This window comes from Vipera berus (genome assembly GCF_964194415.1).
Source record: "Vipera berus genome assembly, chromosome: 4".
Lineage (NCBI taxonomy): Eukaryota > Metazoa > Chordata > Lepidosauria > Squamata > Viperidae > Vipera > Vipera berus.
In genome coordinates this window covers 84,063,477-84,083,456 of record NC_138206.1, presented here as the reverse complement: position 1 = coordinate 84,083,456, position 19,980 = coordinate 84,063,477, and the positions used below count along the sequence as shown (strand labels likewise).

Here is a 19,980-nt window from a genome sequence, read left to right as displayed (position 1 = left end):
TTCTATCAAACCTGAAAACCCAATGATTACAACCAGTAAAGAGGAAGTTTGTGCATCTTAGAAAAGCTAATGTAAGGGAGATAATAGGATCCTTGAATATTTGTATTCTTAAAATTTTTGGATATCACTGCATTGATTCAGTCAACCTCTCTAAAGATTCTGCTGGATAATTTGAAGACTGTCATGCTGTCTTCTTTTCATCTGAATTCTCTTTCCTCTAGAAGAAGTATTAGGGAAATATTTCAAAATTACACTGTGGGAAAACCCTTCAGACAGAGTTCTCTTAAAGGTCTATCATCCTTGCTGTTTCATTCTCATGTTCCTGGCATTTTGAAGTTTTCTCATTATTTTCTATAGACAAGTATTTCCTTCAATCAAATTTGAAGCATATCTAGTCAAATAAGAGTGCCATGGAATCTCAGATCAGAGTTGAGCTGAATCAAGTTCTCCTTGAATCTGGAATCTCCAATTTGAATAAAATGAATTAATTTGCACAGGTCTTATTTAAAACAATTTCCCAATGTTTAAAGATGTACATTAAAATAGATAGTATGGCCAAAATAAATTAATTAAAATAATTTGAAATAATGTATGATGTATAAAATTGTTCACTTCTAATTTTTATGACTGCAGGAGTAAGCACCAAACACAAAAGCAAAAACAAACAAAAAAAATCCATCAGAGAAAAATTTAAATGTATCAACAGGGTAGAATGGGAAACATACTCATTCTACCCATTTTTACTGAAAAGGCAGAAACAATCAAAGAGAGACAATTGCATAGATATACTGGTCCCATGACAGGAAGGGATTTATAGGTGGTAACCAACACCTTGAAGTGTACTTGAAAGCCAACAGGTAACCAATGTAGCTTGTGTAGAATGGTATCATATGGACATACAGTGGTATGCCCACTACTGCCCTGTGAATGGTTTTCAATGGCAGCCTGACTTTCAATGCATTGCAATCATTCATTTGGGAAGTACCTAGAGTGTGGAAGATCTCCCAGTCCAATAATGAGCTTATCTGGCATGCTACATAAATTTGTACAAAGGCTGTCTTGGCCACAACCGCCACATGCTCTTCAAACAAGAGTTGTGAGTCAAAAATCTCCCTCAGATTGAGGACCAATCTCATTGGGGAAGTGCTATTCCAGGGATGTCAAACTGCCAGTTTGCAGGCTGGATGTGTCATGATGAAACCGCTCCCACCACATTGCAGGCAATGGAGAAAAGGTCACAATATGTACGACATGTCATGTGATGTTGCGAGTTTGACACCCCTATGCTATCCTATCCAACACTTCAAGTGAAAATCCTCCAGATAAATGGGCTCAATTATCAATAGAGCCTTGATCTCATTAGTCTGAGACTCCCAAAGCCCTCAGATGCTGGCATAGGGCATCAATAGCATCACCTGGTGGCTTAGGGTCAAGATGTACAATTGGGTATCATCAGCAAACTACTGATAGGGAACTCAGAACCAACAAATGACCTCATTTAACTTAACTCAAAGCTATTTCCTTTTGCTTTCAGAGTGCTTAAAATACCTGAAGATAAACAGTATATTAAAATCACTGCAATCGTATTTTAATTTCTTATTTAAAACTATTCCACTTTATCAAGCTGGACCATAACTCACATTGTCAGTAAATGTCAGTTATTTTTTTTAAAAAAAATATCCTCAGGACTCCAATAAATGTCATAATGTATTGGCTTTTACTGGTGAATCTTGAAATGTTTCTGATTTATTACTTTAATTTTCAGGTAAAAAATAGCATAAGGAAAACAAAATAAAAGGTGAATGGTTCTGATATAATCTACATTTTATCAAGATGAAGAGAAGTACTGAAATACATTAAGAATTCCAAAGTAGTAGAGAGCAAGCTAAATATTTAGAAGTTAGATAGACTGACAGATATGCTATGTTTTAATAAATCTCTTGCTTGCCAATGTTATCAGAATATTGAAATATGAGGTTTCTTTTCTCAGGGGAGTTGATATTAGCTGTCATTATGCTAATAAAGTAGAGGTGGCTTCTGTCAATAAAACCAGCCACAGAGATTAATGAAGCCACATGTTATTCTAATTCAGCTGCATAAATGCAATGTCTAACATAATGGTAGTACCCTATTCTGCTTTAGTTATGTAGAGTTATGTAAAGATAGGAATCTGGAACATACACACACACATGCACATAAGTAATTTATTAGGCACCAATTACTTCACAAGCTTCATTGCCTTCAAAGTTCCAGTTTCTTCCCCCACACACACACACATACACACATCATCTGTCTGTCTGTCTGTCTGCCTGCCTGCCTGCCTGCCTGCCTATCTATCTATCTATCTATCTATCTATCTATCTATCTATCTATCTATCTATCTATCTATCTATCTATCTATCTATCTATCATCTATCTATCTATCTATCTATCTATCTATCTATCTATCTATCTATCATCTCCTGGAGAAGACATGTTGAAATGTTGTTATTGTGACACTTTCCTAATGTTTAAAGGGCTACTACATAAATTACAGTACAGATTATAGGACAGTGAGTTAATGGATACAGAACATTCCTGACCCAGCAATCTAAAAATTATAGGGTTATCAGTGCATGTAACATAGGGGTGTGTGTGGACAAGAATATCAACCTATCTGTCAAACAAAATCAAACTTTCAATAGTGAGTGCCACACCAAGTGCACTAATCAACATACAGAGTATGAGCAATAAACAGGGTGAACTAGAAATTCAGGTAAATTAGGGCAGATATGATATTGTTGCCATTACAGAAACTTAGTGGGATGAAACCCACAAATAGAACACACAGCTAGAAGAATTTAAATTATTTAAAAGAAACAGACCAAATAAAAGAGGAGGTGGAGTTGCTCTTTATATAAGAAATAATTACATCTCTACAGAATTAGAGCACAACAATGATGAAAACTGCCTTGAATGCATTTGGGTCAATATAAAAGGGGGGGAAATGACATTGCAATAGGTGTATACTATAGGCCACCCAACCAAACAGATGAACTTTTTGCTAGTGAGTTAACTAAGGTATGTAGGAAGCACATCACAATAGTAATGGGGGACTTTAATTATCCTGACATCAACTGGACGACAAACTCTGCACCAAGTGGAAGATCAAACATGTTCCTGACAAACCTAGCAAACAACTTTGTCTCCCAAAAGTAAAGACGGGAACTAGGGGATTAGCCATATTGGACCTAATTCTCCCTAACAGGGATGAAATGATAGAAGGTGTTGAAGCCACAGGAACCTTGGGGGAAGTCATCATGCAATATTGGAATTCAACATTATGAAAGCACAAGCAATAGAACACAGTCAAACTAGAGTCTTGGACTTCAAGAGAGCTAATTTCAATAAACTTAGAGAGAGCTGTATACTGTCGCCTTGCCTATTTAACTTATATGCAGAGCACATCATGAGAAAGGCAGGGCTAGAGGAGTCAAAAGTTGGAATTAAGATTGCTGGAAGAAATATCAACAACCTAAGATATGCAGATGATACCAGTCTAATGGCAGAAAGTGAAGAGGAACTGAAGAGTCTCTTGTTGCGAGTGAAGAAGGAGAGTGCAAAAGTTGGGTTGAAACTAAACATTAAGAAAACCAAGATCATGGCATCCGGCCCTCTCAATTCCTGGCAAATAGATGGGGAAGAAATGGAGGTAGTGACAGATTTTATTTTCCTGGGCTCCAAGATCACTGCAGATGGGGACTGTAGTCAAGAAATTAAAAGACGCTTGCTCCTCGGGAGGAAAGCCATGGCAAATCTAGACAGCACACTAAAAAGCAGAGACATCACCCTGTCAACAAAAGTGCGTATAGTCAAGGCTATGGTCTTCCCAGTTGCAATGTATGGCAGTGAAAGTTGGACCATAAGAAAGGCTGAGCGCAAAAGAATTGAGGCCTTTGAACTCTGGTGCTGGAGAAGACTCCTGCGAGTCCCTTGGACTGCAAGGCGATCAAACCGGTCAGTCCTAGAGGAGATCAACCCTGACTGCTCTTTAGAAGGCCAGATCCTGAAGCTAAAACTCAAATACTTTGGCCACCTAATGAGGAGGAAGGACTCACTGGAGAAGAGCCTAATGCTGGGAAAGATTGAGGGCAATAGAAGAAGGGGACGACAGAGAATGAGGTGGCTGGATGGAGTCACTGAAGCAGTAGGCGTGAGCTTAAATGGACTCCAGAAGATGGTAGAGGACAGGAAAGCCTGGAGGAACATTGTCCATAGGGTCGCGATGGGTCGGACACGACTTCGCAACTAACAACAACAAAGAGAGAGCTTGGGAAGGATTCTATGTATGAGAATCCTCAAGGAGAAAATAACTCAAGAAGCTTGGTAAATTTTGAAAAGTGAGATAATAAAAGTCCAGTCTAGCACAGTACCAATGAAGAAGAAAAATAACAGTTCTCAAAAGAAATCAGCAGGGCTGCATAAAGAACTCTCTGATAAATTGAAAGACAAAAAAGACAAGTATAACAAGTGGAAAGAGGGGCACATAACTAAGGCATAATATCAGAAAATAGCCCAAGCCTGCAAAGATGAAGTGAGGAAAGCTAAGGCACAAAATAAATTAAGACTTGCCACAAAAATCAAAAATTACAAAAAAAGCTTTCAACATGTAAAAAAAAACAAAAAAAAATCAAGGAAATGATTGGTCCATTAGTGGGAGAAAGTGGCAAGATGGTGACAAGCAACAGGAAGAAAGCAGAACTATTTAAATCATTTTTTTCATCTGTCTTTACACAAAGGGAAAAAATAGTCCAACCTATTAAAAACAGTACCATAAAAAACAGAATAGAAACACAAGTTAAGATAGGCAAGAAAATGATAAGTGAGCAACTGTCCAGCCTAGACAAGTTCAAATCACCAGGACCAGATGGATTACATCCCAAGGTTCTCAAGAACTGGCAGATGTGATCTCAGAACCACTGAACTATATCTTTCAAAGATCCTAGAGCACTGGGGAACTACCAGAGGACTGGAAAAGAGCTGAGGTAGTTCCCATCTTCAAAAAGGGGGGGGGAATGGATCCAGGAAAATACTGACCTATCAGCCTGACCTCAATACTTGGGAAGTTTCTGGAAAAGATAATCAAACAATGAATCAGTGAACACCTAGAGGCAAAGAAAGTCATTACCAAAATCCAAGATGGGTTTGTCAAAAACAGATCATGCCAGACAAATCTTATTGCATTCTTTGACCAAGTGACAAAGTTAGTGGACCAGAGGAATGCATTTGATAAAGTAGATCACAACCTACTACTTGATAAGGTAGAAAAATGTGGGTTAGACAGCATCACCACCAGATGGATTCGTAGTTGGCTGACTGGCCGTACTCAGCGTGTGGTCCTCAATTGAACTGCATCTACATAGAGGGAAGTGGGGTGCCCCAAGGCTCTGTTCTGAGCCAAGTGCTTTTCAACATCTTCATCAATGATTTGGATGAGGGGATAGATGGGGAACTCATCAAATTTGCAGATGACACCAAGCTATCAGGAATAGCCAAAAGAAGACAGGCTTAAGATACAGAAGGACTTTGACAGACTTGAACATTGGGCGCTTTCTAACAAAAAGAAATTCAATGGTGAAAAAAGTAAGGTTCTACATTTAGGCAAGAAAAACCAAATGCACAGGTATCATTTAGGAAATATCTAGCTCAATATTAGTAACTGTGAGAGGGATCTCAGAGTCCTAGTGAATAATCACTTAAATATGAGCCAGCAATGTGCTGCAGCCACCAAAAAAACCAACACAGTGCTAGGCTGCATTAATAGAGGGATAGAATCAAGATCACATGAAATGTTAATTCCACTTTACAATGTCGTGGTAAGGCCACACTTGGAATACTGCATCCAGGTTTGGTCACCACAATGTGAAAAAGATGTTGAGACTCTAGAAAGAGTACAGAGAAGAGCAACAAAGATGATTAGGAGACTGGAGGCTAAAACATACAAGAAACGGTTGCTGGAATTGGGTATGTCTAGTTTAATGAAGAGAAGGATGAGGGGGGACATGATAGCAGTGTTCCAAGATCTCAGCTATTCTCCAAAGCACTGAAGGCAAGACAAGAAGCAATGGATGTAAACTAACCAAAGAGAGAAGCAACCTAGAACTAAGGAGAAACTTCCTAACAGTTAGAACAATTAATCAGTGGAACCTCCAGAAGCTGTGAATCCTCCAACACTGGAAGTCTTTAAGAAGACATTAGACAGCCATTTGTCTGAAATGGTATAGGGTTTCCAGCCTGAGCAGGGGGTTGGACTAGATGACCTCCAAGGTACCTTCCAACTTTATTATTATTATTAAGTGAAGCCAAATTTTGACTAAATTTAACAACTGGAAAATACCCTTGAAGTATATTGCATTTTCTTTCATTAAATGCTTTTAAACAAAAACAGGGTGACCATTTACCACGAATGCTGTAGAAGATTTCCTGAGTGGATGGATGGATAACTGGATAATTATTGAGGTCCCTTGTAATCTTCAGATTCAGTGAATTTTACTAGTATTATCTTCCTCTATCAAACACACCTTCTTTGTTTGTTTTTTGTTTTTGTTTTTTCCTCATAGGTATTTGATGATCATTGATGGAGAAAGGGACCTTAGCTAGCTCTGTCTCTTAGCCATTGCATCTCATTTCCTCCCTCTGGACAACTGATGATAAACTGATAAATAGAAGGGATACAGTTCAGTGTATTGTGTCCGTGTTTGAAGACAGGGATATCGATAAACGCATTGAGTGATTACTGTGGGCATAATTAATTGAGCCTTGTCTGGTCAGTGATAACAACTACAAAACCTGGCTGATTTTGAAAGGTAACAAGGGCTCTCCATGGTTAGATAGATAGATAACCTTTATTGTCATTTTTTTTACTGTAGGCACAATGGCACACATTAAACATGAAATTTAGTTGCTTGCTCTCAAATTGTACACATACATAACACACATTTAAACATACTATATACAACATATGTATAGACCTACATCCTTACAGTACATATAAGTAGTATATAAATTTTAATCACTACCCATCTTGAATACATAATGGAAGGAGGAAAGGTTAGTACAGGTAGTCCTCGACTTATGACAATTGAGTCCAAAATTTATGCTACTAAGTGACAAATTGGTTAAATGAATTTTGCCCCATTTTATGATTTTTCTTGCCAGAGTTTTTAAGTGAATCGCTGCAGTTGTTAAGTAAATCTGGCTTCCCCATTGACTTTGCTTGTCAGAAAACATATCATAGTTGAAAACCTCATGTAATATTTGGAAGTAAGACAACAACTATCCCAATTCAAATGATTAATGCAACATATGACTTGCTTCTTCATTTTTGATTATGAGTTAAGAAAGAAAGATAATATTTAAGAGAAATGTGAAGATTTTAATAAATAGATGATCTGCCTCTTCTAAATTTATTCTAATATATGTATCTAATCTCCTTTGCAGGAATACCAAATTGATATTTTTTTTGCTCAGACATGGACTGACAGCCGTCTTCGTTTCAACAGCACTATGAAAAAAAGTCTCACTCTCAACAGCAATATGGTTGGGTTAATTTGGATTCCAGATACCATTTTTAGGAATTCTAAAACTGCAGAAGCTCACTGGATTACTACACCCAATCAGCTCCTAAGAATATGGAATGATGGGAAAATCTTGTATACTTTAAGGTAAGAAGCATTTGTGTCTTTCAATAAGGGCTAGTTTAAGTAATCCTTCACCCTTTTATATAAATTAATGTAATTTCAATTTTATAACAGGAACAGAAAAATCTTAGTTGACAGAGGACCTTGTCCCAAAGATAAGAAATATAGTCAGCTTGATATTAAATCGGACTGTTCAGGCAACTTGTTCCCTTAGGTCTGATGTATTTTAGTAACCTATACAATGGGATGTGTTGTTATTCCAGTTATTCCTGTCAAATAGGACAAAAAATTAAAGTATTTTCATAGCCAGAATTATGAGAAGTCCTTGATTTATGCCCACAATTGAGCCCAAAATTTCCATTGCTAAGGAAGACAGTTGTTAAGTGAGTTTTGCCCATTTTACGACCTTCCTTATGACAGTTGTTAAGTGACTCACTGCAGTTCTTAACTTAGTACCACAACTGTTAAGTGAATCTAGCTTCTCCATTGACTTCCCCATTGACTTTGCTTCTCAGAAGGTTGCAAAAGGTGATCACATGACCCCAGGAGGCTGCAACCATCATAAATACATGTCAGTTGCCAAGCATCCAAATTTTGATCATGGGGATGCTGCAACAGTTGCAACTGTAAAAAACAATCATAAGTCATCATTTTCAGTGTTGTTGTAATTTTGAAAGGGGACTAAACCAATAAAATTGAAAGGTTGTAAGTTGAGGATTACCTGTACTATATACCTATAACTACATATGCATGTTAATGTATATTTCCCAGAACCAGAGGTAAAGATAAGTGCCAAATTTAGCTTATGCCTCTGGCAGTCATCCACTGAAATATTAAAATCTAGGGCTTTAGATTCAAATTAAAAAAGGTGCTCTGATCCATGCTGTGACATTTAATCAGCCCTATATAGAAGTCCATGAAGAGGCTGCATCTTCTCTGGGATTGAGCCGTTCCTTTTGACATCTGTTGCACAATCCTGGAAAAGTCACAATAGGTGTAAAACACGCAAGTAGGTGCTAAATGTATGATCCCCTTTCTATCAGAATCCAAAGTACTGGACAACACTAGTAAACAGGCCTGAGTTCAATTAGTTTTCAAACCCAAACAAAATCAGCCAGATGACCGCATGAACCTATCCATGGATAGGTATCTGTTGCAAGCCACAGTGATATCACATGTGAGAAGATAGCACTGTGTAAATAGCATAATTCATGTCACCTGCATAATATCATTTATAAAATAGTAGCTTATTCCGTCCCACACCCCATTCCCATATAACAGAGTGGTTTTCTTAGCAATAATATGGAAGAGATTGCCATTGCCTTCTTCCATTATGGTTTCTGCCTAGTAGTTGCATCAAAGAGAATCCTAAAGAAGCATTTTCTCATAATTTCCCAATTAAGCCTTTGAAATGACCAAGTTACTATTTTTTTATAGCCTGCTGTCATACCGAGACAGTAATAGGTGCCTGGTTTTTTCTAGGCTCACCATCAATGCTGAATGCCAGCTGCAGCTACATAATTTTCCCATGGATAAACATTCATGCCCACTGATATTCTCCAGCTGTAAGTAATACCCTTGGTGCATATCTACTATCTGTTAAAACTTTGCATAAAGACCTGCATTTGCTTCTCAATTTGACAGGTGGCTCTTACAGTGGTGTTAGGTTAAGGTCCTTATTTTCATATTTGCTAGGCATGTGACTTTCTCCATCTGCCCTTACAGCACAACGTTTTTCACCCTGCAACATTATCACAAATGACAAGAACTATTAATTTGTAGTCCCAATTATGAGTAGGTTGAAAAATGACGCTCAGAATGTAGGTGTTATAAATAAAGAGCCATTTATTTTGAAATGTATTAAAGGTAAATAAGAAATAGCTTAAAAGCAGCTCCAATCTATCAGTTAGGATTGGACAAATGATGTTTTCCTTTTCTTGTTTCATATATTTGCCAGCTCTAATTGGGCAATCGTTATATGTGGTTGTATGCTCATGTGCCAGTACATCTCAGCATTGTTGAGCGAACCTGCCATCCTTGTTGGTAACCCTGCTGCCAGACAGAATCTCTTACTGCAAAAGGATGAAAAATGTTAGTTCTTGCCTTAAATTACAAACACAAGCATTACCAAAATCTGGTTAAGAATATTTACGATGCTGCCCTGATACTTTGGTGTATGGTGTGTGTGTATGTATTAACACACACACTTCCTATGGGGTTCTTTGATTCTGAGAATATTTTTACAGAAAATGCAATCATTGATTAATAAGGGAAGGTTCAGTTTTCCATTTGAGCACTTTGAAATATACGTGGTTGGATGGACAATATTGAGATCTAAATATAATAGAACTCTGTCAGTTACAAAGCAATGGAATGTAATGAATAATAAAAAGGATTTGATCCTTTTTCCCATGCTAAAATGACTTTATGGGGAAATCCAACATTAAAAATTGGGAAAATGATGGTAATACAGAAAAATGGATATTTTCTCGGGTAGGAGATAGAGGGGTATAACCAGCCGTACCGACAGGCTGAAGAACAGCTTCTATCCATGGGCTATCAGGCTTTTGAATGGGACATAACTTTATGTATGATTGACTTGTGAGGCCGATGTGTTGTGCAATTAGCTCACATGGCAACAAGATGGTGGGTTTGTTGTCACTGTGAGTTGTCCCCCATGAAGGGAGGCTCAGCCAATCTCAATGTATACATGGTTGTACTTTGACAATAAAGGTTCATTTATAAAAGCAATTTTGTTGATTTTTGGATCAATTGATAGAGGATACAGATGAAATTTTAACTTACTGTGTGCTATCGTCTATCAATAGCATCTGATACAGGTCAGTGGCAATATTTACAGCTACAATATCTGTTAACAACAATGTTTAGACCAACAGCATTTTCAGCTTCTGAAACAACCAAGATACTAGATCAATTGTTCAATCTTTTAAAAGCAAAAAAAGTATTGCTTTCTACTTTTTTTACTTACTTTTATTAAATTTGTATACCGCCCTTCTCCCGAAGGACTCAGGGCGGTGAACAGGGCATATATAAATAGCAAATACAAAAATTAAAAAGGAATTAAACAAGTGCCCAGTTAAAAAATACAATAACAATAAAAAACCCATTAAAAAACCCTAACGTCCCCCATCAGGCCAGACCAGCTAATTCAAACAAGTGGGTCTTCAGACGGCGCCGGAAGGAGCGAAGGTCCGATGCCATCCGGAGCTCAACCGGCAGTTGGTTCCATAGAGCCGGAGCACCCACAGAGAAGGCCCTCCCCCTGGGGGCCACCAGTCGACATTCCCTGACCGGAGGCACCCTGAGGAGGCCCTCTCTGTGGGCACGCACAGGGCGGAGGGGAGTTGACGCCGGCAGCAGGTGGTCCTCGAGGTACCCCGGACCCATGCCATGTAAGGACTTGAAGATAATAACCAAAACCTTGAATCTCACCCGGAAGACAACTGGTAACCAATGTAGCTCGCGGAGCAAAGGTGTAACATGGGATTACCGGGAAACTCCCAAGACAACTCTCGCGGCTGCATTCTGTACCAGTTGGAGCCTCCGAGTGGTCTTCAAGGGAAGCCCCATGTAAAGAGCATTGCAGTAGTCCAGGCGAGAGGTCACGAGTGCATGAGTGACCGTACACAGGGCATCCCGGTCCAGATAGGGCCGCAACTGGCGCACCAGGTGAACCTGAGCGAAAGCCCCCCTAGTCACGGCCACTATATGGTCTTCCAGAGTAAGCCGTGAATCTAGGAAGACTCCCAAGTTGCGAGCTCTATCCACGGGGGGTAAGGACTCACCCCCCATAAGGAGAGGTGGAATATTTTGAATGTCCCGGGATGCTGGAATGCACAGCCACTCAGTCTTGTCAGGGTTGAGCTGAAGTCTGTTCCTCCCCATCCAGGCCCGAACCGCCTCCAGGCAACGGGACATCACATCGAGGGCATCACTGGGGTGGTTTGGGGTCGAAATGAAAAGTTGGGTATCATCGGCATACTGATGATACCCAACTCCAAAACCACGAATGATCTCACCCAGCGGTTTCATATAGATGTTGAACAGGAGAGGCGAGAGGACTGACCCCTGAGGAACTCCACAAACGAGAGTCCTAGGGGTCGACCTCTGCCCTCCTGCCAACACCGACTGTGAGTGTCCCAGGAGATAGGAGGAGAACCACTGAAGAACTGTGCCTCCCACTCCCAATCCCCTGAGACGCCGCAGCAGGATACCATGGTCAATGGTATCGAAAGCCGCCGAGAAGTCTAATAGGACAAGGACAGAGGAATGTCCTCTGTCCCGGGCCCTCCAGAGATCATTCACCAGAGCGACCAATGCCGTCTCCGTGCTGTACCCGGGCCTGAAACCCGATTGGAACGGGTCTAGATAATCTGCTTCATCCAGGACCAGGGGGAGTTGATGCGCCACCACACTCTCAACAACCTTCAAAAGAAAGTGAAGGTTGGAGACCGGACAAAAGTTATTCAACACAGCTGGGTCCAGGACAGGCTTCTTGAGGAGAGGTCTCACCACCGCCTCCTTCAAGATGGTGGGGAAATTACCCTCACTCAAGGAAGCAGATATAACCGCCTGGAATCAGCCTCGTGTCCTCTCCCTAGCTGCATAAACCAGCCAAGAAGGGCACGGGTCCAATAAACATGTGGTGGAGCTCAACCTCCCCATAATCCTGTCCACTTCCTCAGGGGTCACAGAATCAAACTCCTCCCAGATAACATCGACAAGACCGCCCGTATCCTGATCGTCAGACTCTGCCCAGTTGGAGTCCAGACCGGTCCAAATCCGAGCGATTTTATCCAACAGATGTTGACCAAACTCCTCGGCATGACCCTGCAAGGGTTCCTCCCTCACCTCCTGATTAAGGAGGGAGCGGGTCACCCTAAACAGGGCGGCCGGGCGATTATCTGCGGACGCGATTAGGGCAGAGAAGTAATTACACCTCGCCGCCCTCATTGCTGCGAGATAAGACCTAATAAAGGTTCTTAGTCGCAACTGGTCAGATTCGGATCAGCTGGACCTCCAACAGCTCTCTAGGCCCCGTTTCCGACGCTTCATCTCCCGGAGCTCCGTATAGAACTCTCGTTGGGATCTGCACCAGAGCTCGTTGGGATCTGCACCGGGTCAGGGGCCGCAAGGGTACAACTCGGTCAAGTGCCCCAGTGGCCGCCCTTTCCCAGGCTTCCACTAGGGCATCCGCCGAGTTGTGAGCAACGGAGGCAGGTGGGGACCCCAGCGCTGCCTGGAACCTATCAGGATCCATTAAGTGTCTGGGGCGGTACCATCTAGTTGGCTCCGTACCCCCACGGCGGGGGGTGGCAAAACGGAAGACCAGCCACAGGAGGTAATGATCGGTCCATGACAGGGGCATAATGAATGGAGAGCCCCCACCAAGATCATCAAACCACCGTCCAGATAAAAAAACCAGGTCAAGGGTGTGGCCTCCCTCATGAGTTGGTTCAGAAATTACCTGCGTCAGGTCCATGGCCATCATGGAAGCCATGAACTCCCGAGCTAACTCAGATGAACCTCCCAGGGATGGTAGATTGATCTCAATCACCAACCCAAAGAGGACATCGAGTAGCTCGAGCAGGGCTGCCGCTGCGCGACTAGGTGAAAAGTACACCAGCAGCAAGCCCAACTGCGCCCCCGGACCAAATCTGCGCCCCCGGACCAAATCACCGCCCTGAGTCCTTTGGGAGAAGGGCGGTATAAAAATTTAATTAAATAAATAAATAAATAAATAAATCTCAAAAATAGAGACTCACACCCGACTATCTGAGGAACGGTGGTCTCCCGCGGACATAAGGTCTCCCTAATAGCTACCGCCACACCCCCACCCCTACCTTGAGCCCGGGGCCGGTGTAGCACCCGGAAACCTGGTGGGCAGAGATCAACCAAAGGGACCCCACCCTCTGGGCCCAACCAAGTCTCCGTGATGCAAGCCAGGTCCGCATGCTCACCCTCGACTAAATCCTGAACAAGGGGAGCTTTATTAACCATGGACCTGGCATTCAGGTACACCAGCCGGAGCTCAGGAGGCTGCACATCCTCGCTTCCGGGACCTCGGGGAAGAAACAGAGGGTCGGAGCACCTCACCGCTTGTAAGTAGCGGAGACGACCCCCCCCCAGTAATGATACGGCCCTCTGTTTATGCACCTGCTGCCATTCCCCAACGTCGTGGGAATCAGTAATCCCACGACCCGCTCCAGAGCCCCAGAGGCAACCACACCCCGCTCTCCCCCAGTGCGGTCAGACCCAGGCCTGGCCTGAGCCACGGTTGATTGACCACCCCCCATAGCCAAACAACCCCCACCCACTCCCACCCCTCTCCCTAACCCCATAAAAAATTTGCTAAAAAGTTAACCAGGGGCCTCCTATTAAATTTATATTGAAGGCCCCTGCCCCTGCCCGCCGTCGCCGCTGCCGAAAGCGGCCCGAGAGCGGTGCAGGAAACACACGTCGCTGTCGCCGCCGCTGAGATGACCTGCGACCGTCTTCTCTGCCGCTGAAATGGCCCGAAGGTGCCGTCGCCGCCGAAAGCGGCCCAAAAACGGCACAGAGAAACATCACCGTCTCTGAGGTGACCCGCACTCGTCCTCTCCGCCACCGAAGCGGCCCGAGGACGCCGCCACCGCCGAAAGCGGCCCTAGGCGGCCCGGAACAACATGGAAACGCCGCCGCCGGTGAAATGGGCCAAAAAAGCCCGGAAAACGCCACCGCCGACCACCACAGACGGCCCGAGCAGGCCCGAGGACGCCGACGCCGCCGAAAGCGGCCCGAAAGCAGATTAGATGTCGCCACTGGTGGTACGGGCCAAAAGGCCCAGAAAACATCACCGCCAGCCGCCGACCGCTGAAAATGGCCAGAACACGGCCCGAGAACGCCGCCGCTGCCGCTGCCGCTGTGACCGAATGCGGCCCGCCGCCGCCGCCGAATGCGGCCCGAAAAGACCACCGTCGCCAATGCCGAAGCTGATGCCAACGCTGTCGCCGCCACCACCAAGATAGACTCACGGGCATCCCCTCCGCCGACCGAGAACGGCTTGAGGACGCCGCCGCCGAAAGCGGCCCGAAGCGGCCCAGAGCAGCAAGGAACGCCAGCACCGGCTGCGAACGGCTGCAGACGGCCCAGAAAAGGCAAAAAGCAAGCGGACGGAAGACAACAGGGCCAGCAGACGGGCAGACCAGCAGGTAAGAGCCTGAGCAGACCACTGATTACCTCGTCGACTGCCTCGCTGCCTCACTGCCTGCCAACATTAACCCCCAATCCCCAACACAGAGAGCCCGAAGGCTCCTGAGGGGCTCCTAGGGGACGCCGAACAGCTGGAGCTCGCGGAGCTCAGCCGAGCATGTCCGCCATCTTGGGCATGCGTAGAAAATATCCTACATATTCTACAGATATGTGATATCGACAAGTCAGTTTGTTATGCAGATGTTAAGAGATGAGTAGAATAAAGAATTAGAGGTTCCTATATTGCCTAGACCAGGGGTAGGCAACCTCAGCTCTTTTATGACTCATGGACCAACTCCCAGAATTCCTGAGTCAGCTGACTCAGGAATTCTGGGAGTTGAAGTCCATGAGTCATAAAAGAGCCGAGGTTGCCTACCCCTGGCCTAGACCATGGGAGAGTGTTTTAACTTCTAAAGCCAGAGATAATATAAGCATATTAGAAATACATGTATAATATTTGCATTAGATAATTATATAGGGAACTATCTGTTTACTCTTGTAATAGAATATTAAATATTTTAATTTTTTCTGTTGTATTTTTCACTTATTTTTCAAGCACTTGTTACATATTTTTCTGGGCAGGGTAACAGGATGAAGTGTTTAACACAGAGAAGAACAAATAGAAGAGGAAACCCACAAGATAATACCTGGCTGAATACATAATAACATACATACACAAGAAAAAATATCCTCTCTCTCTCTCTCTCTCTCTCTCTCTGTGTGTGTGTGTGTGTCCCTGTCTCTGTCTCTCTGTCTAAATCTTTGACCTAAACCCAAACTTATTCTTTTCCAAGCACAATTCTCAAAAGTTCTCTTTAGCAAAATCTATTGCAAAAGATAGGATTATAAGAACTCCGAAACTAAATTATTTTTGGTTTAAAACGAATATATTTCCATATACATTAAGATGAAAAACTCTGAGTAATGTTCTAATAAACTTCTAATGAACTGGCAAATAAGTAGCACTCTTCACTGATAATGGGCAAGTTTGTATCTGATGATTTACATAATACTCTTTCAGAACCCTCTCAATATGGGAGTCCACAGTTATAGTATGGATGAAACACTAAAGAAATTGATCTTACCTCTTCAGCAATCCGTCAAAATGCAAATAAAATGAATCTGCAAATTACTGGGGTTGCAAAAGAGTCCTATGGGTGTCTGTTGATGTATATTGGGTTATACAAGTTACATAGCTGAGTTTCTATTAGAAAACTTTGGATTTGCTAATGCATTTATTCTCTGGGGTGTTTGCATCAATTCACATTGTGCTTCTAGTAGGCTGTTGTAATTCCCAGTCATAAAGAATGAGTACCATTCATTGGGAAGATATTAGGCTCCCATTAATTTCAATGGATCTTGAATAAAAAAGCTTTGCTAGGATTCTTCCCCATTCTTATAAATGGAGAAGAATGTGGCATATGAATGTGCATAGAAAGTCTTAACAATCATTTAGTTCTATACTATAGTTTTAGATTTGCTCTGAAGTGCTATAAACAAAGGATGAAAATGTGTTGAACAGACATAAATATAGGTACTGCTTTTCAGCTTTTCTCATGTTTAATAGGGCAAGAAGAAAGGGACTGTTTCTGTGAATGCAATTGCTTCTGTAATGTACTGACAGATCTGTCTGGTGGTTATTCAAAAGAATAAAAATATCCTGTGCTACTATGAAATTATTGAAAGACATGCCAAGAGTTATTTATTAGTAGGAATCTGTTTAGTGATTTGAGAGATACTAGAGAGATGATAGTTCAGTGTACATTTTAAATGGTAATAACAAGCATTCTGCCACAGCTTTACTTCAAAAGAGGGGTGAAACTTTACTGACCTCAGCTACTGAATTCCCTTATCCCACAGACAAAGTGGGAATGGGTGGGTGGGGGGTCGAAAAGAAAGAAAGACAGCATGTTCTTAGTGAAAACACATTGAAGGGTTATGAAAGAAACATCCTATTGTAAAACATAAAAATTCAAAGGACATGTGGTGAGTTTTCCAAAGACCATTTTCTAGTCAGATCTTCAAACCTATAGAGAAAGTTAGCATGGGGTTTCAATCTCCAATAAATAATTTACCATCAATTGAAAGAAGGGGAGAGTTTATAAGTACTTAATCTCTGATTTTTCTCTTATTCAAGGGAACTTTCTCTTATAGTTAAAGAATATTTTGGAAATGCTTTTCCCCTCAAGTGTTTCTGTTTTCTAAGGATATGCAATGGATTTGGCTGAAGATCAGATTCTGAGGCAAAGATATTTCTTATCTTGGGCAAAGTAGATAAACTATTAACTTTGGGGCCTTCATAAAAATCCAGTCCTGATTTGTTCTTGTTTGGTTCATTGTGATCAATTCCTTGTACCCAAATGAAGGGGGGGAGCCAACAGTGAGGACAGGTATTGTATTTAATAATGAACCATCTTTTCTTTACATAAGACCTTTTCATCCAGACCAGAGGATTTTAAGGAATTGGGTTGGGAGAATTTTCTTTGTTTTTTTCACTGTTGCAAAGCTTCTTATTCTGAGCTATCTAGTATGACTGTGCAATGCTTTGCTTCAGTTCTAAAACAGCATTTGGGGGCATGCAGAGCTGCAAATATAGCACCTGTCTACAATTCTGTAAAGAAGTTGGATTTTCTCCCAGAACTTCATAGTAGGCATGGATGGCAGCCAGATGAAGAATGCCTGTTCCATCATAGCACCTGCCCTTTGGAATAGCATTACCCAAACATTAGACTGGCCCCAGCCCTATTGGCCTTTTTAAAAAAACAAATTTTATTGATTTTCCAATATTACATTCACATATTTGAAAAGCAATGTGGTGGCTGGGTAGTAGTAATTCTATTACATACAGATATCATTAGTACAGATTTCAAATTGCTACCATAAACATTTCCTCTCTTTTTCCCTTTATATATACTGTCTATTTGTAAATTAAAAGACAAGTTTTATCCTATCCATCACATAGAAAATAACTTTCTTACATATATCCATAGTTTTTAGTTTACACATATTCTAATTGTTTTAACATATAATCTTTTAGACAATGACCTTAGATTTTTCAATTTTAATTTCCACTAACATTTAGATTTAACGTTTGATATTTATCATTCCCAAGATTTTTAGTATACTCCCAATTCATCTATCACCATTCCTCACAAAATCTAATATTCAAAATACACATCCCGTTTGCTTAACTTCTCACCCTCTATGTCAACAAATTAAGGATACAACATGATATCCTTCCTTTTTGCTAATTTTCAGTGGTTGTTTTTTTAAGTAGTAATCAAAATTTCTTTTTATTTCAATATTTAATACTTACTCTCTTCCTCTTTGTATCTGCTATCTCTTGCTTAAATTGATAATTTTCATTTTTAACATTCCATATAGACCTATTCATTACTTTCAATAATAGGTTTTTAGCTTGTCTACATTATTCACCTTTACATGACCTTTAATCACAAATCAATATTCAAATTAGCTATTAATATTTATACTGCTAAATTTTAATGACCAAATTTTTTTCTTTATCTCAGTTCATAACAATGTCTTGTGTTCAACATACACATCATCTATTTAAGTATATTCTGTTTCAGATTTCAATAAGATGGTTGATACTCCATTTTTCTTGAGTCTTATTCTGGCTTTTTTTCTTTGCCAAATCATCTTCCATGTCCTTGTTTTTGGGTCATCAAACCAATCTCCTTGTAATATCATGTATATTAATTGATATTGGCAAAACCATCCAATCACCATTTTTGGAGAGGACTTGTAGGTCTAGTGCACAGGTCTGCAACCCGTGGCTCTGGAGCCACATGCGGCTCTTTCAGCCATCTCCTGCAGCTCCCAGTCCTCTGCCATGTGCAGTACAAAAAAAAGTGGGACTAAAAAAGTTCAACCAATCAATTCAAATATGCAGGGTAGATGCATATCTCACCTTGGCTCCAGTCTTCAGTCAAACCCTGTTCTGCGCATGCGCGCATGTACATGCATGTGCACACATTTTTTGCGGCTCCCAGATTTTCCTTTTGTGAGGGAACCAGTTCCGAGTGGCTCTTTTACTGTTTCAGGTTGCTGACCCCTGGTCTAGTGGGTCATCTATTCTTCCATATCAACGTAGTTGTTCTGAATTGTTTGTCTTCTCAAACAATTCTAGATCCTCTAGTTCCTTCTGAGTTGTATAAGAAACCTTTTCCTTTTCCCAAGTTGTCAATGTCTTTTCTGGATTTTCAAATATCAATATTTCTTTAGTAGTAGATTCTTCTGTCATCGTACTTAAATATTTCATGTTTTTCTATTGTATTTTTTATAGATGATTCTTTAGTTGTGGTCAAAGTTTGGGCTTTCATATGTGGGCTGTCTTCTTGTTCCTTCACATAGCCTCTTAGTATTTCATTGGTTGTGGTAAGAATTTGGATTAGTGTTTTCAACATAGTAAGAGTTTGTTGATCTTCATCTATAAATAAATTTTGTTCCTGGTCTTCTTCCATATTGGTATTTTAAGGTAAAGGCTTTACACTTAGAAAATCCAAAAGAGAGGTGTTTTTTTCTAGGTAGGGTACACAAAGCCTTTCACAGCTGTTGTTTCAAAGTTCTCAAGGTTATGTATCTTATCTATTTTCCTGGGCAGTCATCCAGGCCGCTTTTAAAGTTTCCCTTTGAGTTCCAAAGTTGTCTTAATCTTTTCAGGTTTTTTTTTCATAAGAAAGAATCCAGATTTCCAACAGAAGTAGACAATAAAAAATAGGAAATAAAACATCTTTCAGTCCACATGCTTTGAGAAATAAAGTTCCAACTGGGATTCAGTTACTTTTTCAATGTTTAAAATGCCCCTGGGTATTTAGTCGCCACTCTTTCTGGAGGGAGGGCTAAAGTCCCCCTTCCCTCACCACAGGGGGGGAAATGCTTAGCAGCTTAAGGAGGTACAGAAAGTAATTAGGGTGTAAAAGAGGTAGATTTCACCCAGTCTCTTCCGCACTGCTTTAAGAGTTGCCTGGTGGAAAATGTGACTTCGGTTCTTCACAGCCTAGGGACAAGCAATAATGGCCGGTCCTTT

At 41.3% G+C, this 19,980-nt stretch overlaps 1 protein-coding gene across 1 annotated transcript in view; it reads left to right on the top strand.

Moving 5' to 3' along the window:
- Positions 1 to 19,980, top strand: part of GABRG3 (gamma-aminobutyric acid type A receptor subunit gamma3) — a gene marked incomplete at both ends in the record, with an annotated part of 671,827 nt that overhangs the window by 343,767 nt on the left and 308,080 nt on the right. Inside the window, 2 exons of the mRNA XM_081326819.1 lie at positions 7,480 to 7,703; positions 9,162 to 9,244. Coding sequence (XP_081182945.1) covers positions 7,480 to 7,703; positions 9,162 to 9,244 — 307 coding nt within the window. The remainder of the gene's footprint in view (positions 1 to 7,479; positions 7,704 to 9,161; positions 9,245 to 19,980) is intronic.